The 8031-nt window shown below is 34.5% G+C and overlaps 1 protein-coding gene across 6 annotated transcripts in view; it reads right to left on the bottom strand.

The window, feature by feature from the left end:
* Positions 1–1003: 1003 nt before the first annotated feature.
* Positions 1004–8031, bottom strand: part of LOC125677683 (protein mono-ADP-ribosyltransferase PARP4-like) — a 162474-nt gene continuing 155446 nt past the window's right edge. For all 6 annotated transcript variants that reach the window (XM_056159644.1, XM_056159648.1, XM_056159645.1 and 3 more), the window contains 3 exons: positions 6850–6962; positions 4570–4669; positions 1004–3263 (listed from right to left, as the gene is read on the bottom strand). In XM_056159644.1, coding sequence (XP_056015619.1) covers positions 2914–3263; positions 4570–4669; positions 6850–6962 — 563 coding nt within the window. In that variant the 3' untranslated portion in view covers positions 1004–2913. The remainder of the gene's footprint in view (positions 3264–4569; positions 4670–6849; positions 6963–8031) is intronic.

Raw genomic sequence — 8031 nt, 5'->3', positions numbered from 1 at the left:
TTCAAACCTCTTGTTTTGATATCCAGTGCTGATTTTGAGCCGATGAAAAGGGAAAGGACTGAGAAAAACGGGAAATTCTGAAATTCACGACTTCCTTCAAGGTATCACATCGGTAATTATTTTCACTATATATTACTATAGAGGGGAAAAAATCATTAAAAATCAGTTTACAAAATTGATGCCGAATAACGCAGTCAGACGCGTTCTATGTTACCTATCTCGTCTGCCGACACCAGAAAAACAACACCCTACGCGGCATTTTCGAAAAAAAAATTACCCGCAAACAAGACTACCCTCAAATCCACGTGTTTTTCACATGTGTGTAAACAGCCGGAGTGCACCTCAGGAAGTAGCCTCAGCTACCAACAGCAAATACTTCCTTTGTATACACTTGATTATTTCTACAAATTACACAAAATTTCCTAATCAGGGGTACAAAAATTAAGAGAAGAGAAGAAGAGGAAATGAGAAAAATCGCGCAAGGAAAAAAAATATTTCTTTAAATATATGGAACTACAATTGACTAAGTTCATTTTGATTGGACAATTACCGGTGTGATACCTTGAATTGATTTCGTGGTCAGGTCAATGGTCAAACTGAACATGGAAAAATATTTTCTATTCATTATCTTGAAAATCCTTTGCTTGCTTGTCATTAAACTTGGTATACTGGTTTTGCTTAAGGAGTTGATGACCTGTTGATTTTGAGCTCACTACATATGTATGTCTAGGGTCAAACTTCTCTGGACACAGAAAGATATCATCTGTTTAATATTTTGAGAACCTTTAACAGACATCAAACATATTACACTTGTACATCTTAAGACCCAGATGAATCGGAACTTATATCGGTACATAGAAATCAGAAATTACAGCGCTTTAGAGAAATCAGAAATTACAGTGGTTCAGAGAAATCAGAAATTACAGGGGTTCAGAGAAATCGGAAATTACAGGGGTTCATAGGCACTCTATAGCATAAAACTGAAAAGAAAAATGGACATAAATGTAATAACTGTTTTTTATTGAAATCTATTTAAAGTGTTACAAAATAAATCATTTTGTACATGTAGTGCAAGAAATATGCATTAAAATTTTATAGCATGCAAGATCAACACTCAAATGTTAAAAATTAAGTACCTCAGAAAACCAAATTGAGAAAAGGAATTAATTCACACTAAATTGTTAGATTTTAAAAAGACATAATTATGTAACATAATAAATTCAATTCTTATGATGAAGTTGGTTCCCATAGTCTCTTGAAGTATATTTGGTTACATGACTGTTAAATTAACAAACTGGTACAGTGCTGAAAATCAACTTTGATTATCATCTTATGTTTTAATTACATTAATCTCTTTCTCCCTTAATGATACAGTAAATTAACAAAACTTATGACAGGCTTATGGAGTTGTATAATAGCCAAGCAGTGCTGTGACAGTACTAAACTGGTTCTAGTACAAAATAGAAAACAATATCATCACTTGTGGAGAATACATGTCATTGCTTTGTGACATGTATAAAGCAAATACCTGAAAATATACACAAATCATTGAATATTCCAAGTATTTAAACTAGATTGTAAATTTACAACTTATTATTAGCTTTTTTCCCATCAAATTTGTCCATTTGAAAGGAAGTCAGCCATTGTAAAACAAGGTGTTATTCCTCCTTAAGTCTATCAAGATTAATCTTTAAAAAACAATTGGGATACATATTCTTTTCCATGGTTAGTATTTTAGAAATGTTAAGATGACTGAGAGCGAAATTCATGGATCCATGTTTTCCAAAAGATTAGTTGATTTTGTCTCCTCGTGACACAGGCATGTTTAAATGTCACCCAAAGGTCTGGCTAATTTTTTTTTAAATTTCAAAATTCTGAACTTCCTTGTGTGCAATTATACATGTAATTTCATTGAAAATTTTAGCAGGAGTAAATACATCTATACACACAAATGAAGGTTACTGGGAAATTTAAGAATATTAAAAAACCGCATTAAAGAAATGCATGCTGCTATTCTACAGATAGTGCGATCTGGTCCAACAGATTTTTAAAAATAAATATAATGGCAATTTTTCATCAAACAAGGTAAATTATAAAAGTTTTCCATTTGAAAATAGTACTGTGCATATCTTAAATTTTCATCTTGCATGGTTTTCTTTGGTGTGTTATAGTTCTGTAAACATTGAGAAATTATGGTATTAAAAGAAGCATCTTGTACAAATTAAGGTTCAACAGTTGATCTGTGCACGCTACCAAATGTTGGTGTCGGTACTTTAAATATTGGTTTCTTTTTCTAAGGTCAGATTGTGTGGAGCCTCATAAAAAGACACACATCACTTGATAGCGACCTTGGATATCAATGAATTTCAAAGTTAAAACACCTCTACCTTACTAAAACCAGAAGAGTTTTACTATTAGTTACACAGTTAGTGACCTGACACATATCGGGCGAGGTGAAGTTAAAACACCTCTATCTTACTAAAAACAGGAGAGTGATAAATGTGTGTGCTGTCATTAAAACAAGAGTTAGTGTGATCTGTAACAAATAAGGCTACTTATATTTTGTGTTGGTTAACATAACTTAATACATGGTAAAAAAAGAAAAGAATTCAATGATGTGAAATATCTGCATTTTGCATACAATGTAACACCATGGATTTTCTGTAAGCTTCAAAAACTTCCTCCAATATCACAGGCAATGAAGCAACCATTATCACTAATTAATATGATTGACAAACATCACTAATTAACATGATTGATAAATCAATTAATAAATTCTATACACAAATAAACAGAGATAAATTATCTTAAATAAATTAAATGATTATATCAGACTTCCTTTTCCATCAACTACAGTTTGAAATTCATCAATGTGTACAATGTATTTTGTTAAGCTTGATAACCCTTCATTCATTAGACTGCAATGTAAACAGCGCCCTCTCCAGGTGAAGCGGCCGTGTAGCCCAGCATCTTATAGGCCACTTCCTCCCAACTATGGCCCAACTCCAGCATATCACACACCCAGTCATATTTCTGCCGCTTTTCCATGTAAGCATCGACTGAGGTCTTCAGCTTCTCCTCCGGTAAATTCCCATCCACATTCATTTTCTGAAGCTTGTCCTCCGCCATTATGTATGCAGAAATAATGTTGCACTGATGAGAGACGTCCAAGGGGAATAACTCTGGTGCAATTATTTTCATGATGAGAAGCAGGGCTAAGGCTGTCGAGATGATCTCCAGGACTTCATCCCCGATCTTCTTACCTAGGGAAGGAAGATAACACTGGTTTACATTCACAGTGAAAAATTCATACAAAGTCACATCAGCTACAACTCAATTACTGCATCTGTATTTATCAGTATTTCCAATTTCTAGATTAGACCACAAATCCTGACAATATCGGATAATTATGTACCTTATATCAGGTAATTATGTACCATATATCGGGTAATTATGTACCGTATATCGGGTAATTGTGTACCGTATATCGGGTAATTATGTACCGAATCGGGTAATTGTGTACCATATATCGGGTAATTATGTACCATATATCGGGTAATTATGTACCGTATATCGGGTAATTGTGTACTGTCTATCGGGTAATTATGTACCGTATATCGAGTAATTATGTAAGAAAAAAATCGACGAAATATTCCTGACACCCAAATAACCTGATATAAATTATCTTATTGTTAGAAGGGCTCCACGAAATAACCTGATAAAAATTATCTTATTGTTAGAATAGGGCTCCACGAAATAACCTGACATAAAGTATCTTATTGTTAAAAGGGCTCCACGAACCCAGTCATTAAATCCCTGTCATTCACTGGAATTAAATGTGTACATGGATCCTGGTCACATACACCCCCACCCCCCCTCCCCACAAACTCATGCACATTGAAATGATTGGCATATTCAATGTTAAATGTCCATGTATTTTCAAAAGGCAAGATCTTCATAGAATTGTTTGAAAACTAAAGTTTGTTTATGTACATACCTAACGAATGCAGGCCTGCTCTAAAAGTTTGTTTATGTACATACCTAACGAATGCAGGCCTGCTCTAAAAGTTTGTTTATGTACATACCTAACGAATGCAGGCCTGCTCTAAAAGTTTGTTTATGTACATACCTAACGAATGCAGGCCTGCTCTAAAAGTTTGTTTATGTACATACCTAACGAATGCAGGCCTGCTCTAAAAGTTTGTTTATGTACATACCTAACGAATGCAGGCCTGCTCTAAAAGTTTGTTTATGTACATACCTAACGAATGCAGGCCTGCTCTAAAAGTTTGTTTATGTACATACCTAACGAATGCAGGCCTGCTCTATAAGTTTGTTTATGTACATACCTAACGAATGCAGGCCTGCTCTAAAAGTTTGTTTATGTACATACCTAACGAATGCAGGCCTGCTCTAAAAGTTTGTTTATGTACATACCTAACGAATGCAGGCCTGCTCTAAAAGTTTGTTTATGTACATACCTAACGAATGCAGGCCTGCTCTAAAAGTTTGTTTATATACATACCTAACGAATGCAGGCCTAATTTAAAAGTTTGTCTATGTACATACCTAACGAATGCAGGCCTGCTCTTTGAAGAATATCCAAACACTTTGTGATGTCAATTCCAAAAGTCTCCTCCAAATTTGCACCAAGCTTCCACAAGTTGTTCTGTTGATCAATATACAAGTATATAGCATAATCAAACTGTGAGATATTGATTATATAGCATAATCAAACCATGAGATATTGATCATATAGCATAATCAAACCGTGAGATATTATTTATATAGCATAATCAAACCATGAGATATTGATTATATAGCATAATCAAACCGTGAGATATTATTTATATAGCATAATCAAACCATGAGATATTGATCATATAGCATAATCAAACCGTGAGATATTATTTATATAGCATAATCAAACCATGAGATATTGATCATATAGCATAATCAAACCGTGAGATATTATTTATATAGCATAATCAAACCATGAGATATTGATCATATAGCATAATCAAACCATGAGATATTGATCATATAGCATAATCAAACCGTGAGATATTGATCACATAGCATAATCAAACCGTGAGATATTATTTATATAGCATAATCAAACCGTGAGATATTGATTAAATAAAACATTTAACAGAGAGAGAGAAAGAGAGAGACAAAGAAAGAGAGAGACAGAGAGAGAGAGAGACAGGCACACAGTGAGGGAGATAAATGTTACACAACTCATCACTTTAAATAACACAACTACCCCACCCCTCCTTTCTAGCTTTGTTGACAAGGAGAATATAAGTGCCCTTGGAATTGGTCGGAAATGAAAACGCTTTTGTTCAGAGCTCTATGAAGTAACTGCTCGATCAACAAGGGGGACTGTGCTGATAAGGGACATAACTTTTGCCAATTATGTTTATAAGAGAATAAGATGGCACGTCATTTTCTGAGCTACGTTTAAATATTTTCATGCAGTTTAAAAGTTAAAAACCTTTACTGAATACACAACAGCTAACTGAAATCTGTTTATTAGTTCTAAAATATTAATACAATTTTTGTAACGTCAAATTGCAATGTTTTTTGGAATGTAATGGAATCAATCTGATTAAAACCAGCTCCCAGATGCACCCCTTTATTTAACATTGTCTTGGATCAGCTCCTTTATTTAACATTATCTTGGATCCGCTCCTTTATTTAACATTGTCCTGGATCTGCTCCTTTATTTAACATTGTCCCAGATACACTCCTTAATTTATCGGATCCGCTCCTTTTTAAAAATACTGTCAGTACACAAGGAGTGGGTTGAGGAGCTGATTTTTTTGATAATTGATAATTGTGTACAAAAGCAGCTTTCATTGCAATATGTCCCATGAATATTTGGCATTTTTCTTGTATCAGTAAATATGAAATATAATTTTCTTTTAATTCATTTACCTGTTAATTTCATAAGAGGTATTGTCTTATTCATCCTAGGATTTCTGATGAAAAGTTACGACAAAATAAAACATTGTCACATAAAACACACTTGTCTTCAGTGTATAATTCCCTTATTATGATCCTTACATGTAAAAATATGTAGAAAATATAGAGCTTATCTTTGAACAAACCTGTACTTGTCCATGGACTGTAAATGTATTAAAGTGGTACTGACAGGATTTTTGATGGATTGAAATTTAGACTAACAAACACTACAAGGTATTGGTGTACTGTAGACCAACTTTTATTCGCGTGCAAGAAAATTTTGCAAGATTCGCTAGAATCTCATCGTCGCAAATAATTCTCGTCATGAACCCGTCCTTAAATGTCTGTCATAGGCTGGAAAAGTGCTCAGCCATGACAATTACTTGCTATGAACCAGTTTACCACAGGTTAATCACGAAATACAGTAGCCGCAAATTAAAAGTTGGTTTATAGTATATTAGAATCTACTACGAGGGATGAGTGTATATTATATGTACTATTGCACTATGAGGGACGGGTGTATATTAGAAGCACTATTGCACTACGAGGTATGAGTGTATATTAGATGTACTATTGCACTATGAGGGACGGGTGTATATTAGAAGTACTATTGCACTACGAGGTATGAGTGTATATTAGAAGTACTATTGCACTATGAGGGACGGGTGTATATTAGAAGTACTATTGCACTACGAGAGATGAGTGTATATTAGAAGTACTATTGCACTATGAGGGATGGGTGTATATTAGAAGTACTATTGCACTACGAGAGATGAGTGTATATTAGAAGTACTATTGCACTATGAGGGACGGGTGTATATTTGAAGTACTATTGCACTACAAGGGACGAGTGTATATTAGAAGTACTATTGCACTACGTACCTCCTGGATGTTGAACATGGAGTTGAGAGAGGATAATTTTAGATTGGGCGACTTCTTCAGAACATTAGTAACAAGGGATCCAATCCCTAAGGCATTCATCTCCTCCTCTCCGGCTGTCAACAGAAACATAAATGCTCAAAATCAACACCCACGACTGTCATTCAATTCTTCTTGTAAGAATTAATGGTATTCTGACACCCACGACTGTCATTCAATTCTTCTTGTAAGAATTAATGGTATTCTGACACCCACGACTGTCATTCAATTCTTCTTGTGACAAGTAATGATATTCTGACACCCACGACAGTCATTCAATTCTTCTTGTGACAATTTAAGTAATGGTATTCTGACACCCACGACAGTCATTCAATTCTTCTTGTGACAAGTAATGGTATTCTGACACCCACGACAGTCGTTCAATTCTTCTTGTGACAATTTAAGTAATGGTATTCTGACACCCACGACTGTCATTCAATTCTTCTTGTGACAATTTAAGTAATGGTATTCTGACACCCACGACTGTCATTCAATTCTTCTTGTGACAAGTAATGGTATTCTGACACCCACGACAGTCGTTCAATTCTTCTTGTGACAATTTAAGTAATGGTATTCTGACACCCACGACTGTCATTCAATTCTTCTTGTGACAATTTAAGTAATGGTATTCTGACACCCACGACTGTCATTCAATTCTTCTTGTGACAAGTAATGGTATTCTGACACCCACGACAGTCGTTCAATTCTTCTTGTGACAATTTAAGTAATGGTATTCTGACACCCACGACAGTCATTCAATTCTTCTTGTGACAAGTAATGGTATTCTGACACCCACGACTGTCATTCAATTCTTCTTGTGACAAGTAATGGTATTCTAAACAGGACTGTGCATGATATAAACAGCTTTCTGGGTCTTCATAAAACTCTAAATCTTAAACTTCAAAAGAAACACTAATTTTTTATTTCCCGTAATTCGTCTCTAATATTGCAGTCATTGGGACAGTACATTAAACATCTCAAGTCATGAATGTTTATTTTGGTGGACAAATAGAGTCCTTAAGTCATATGCAATCATTCAGTGTTGTTATAACTGTATGCCCCTCTACATCTCTATAAATCCTGTTGAACACTTTTATGCTGTTAATAAATTTCCTCTAAGTAAAAGGTGCCAAAATATAAATCAAT

This window comes from Ostrea edulis, chromosome 3 (assembly GCF_947568905.1).
Source record: "Ostrea edulis chromosome 3, xbOstEdul1.1, whole genome shotgun sequence".
Taxonomy (NCBI): Eukaryota; Metazoa; Mollusca; class Bivalvia; order Ostreida; family Ostreidae; genus Ostrea; species Ostrea edulis.
Note: the sequence above shows the minus strand (reverse complement) of the source record. Positions and strands in the feature narration are given on the sequence as shown.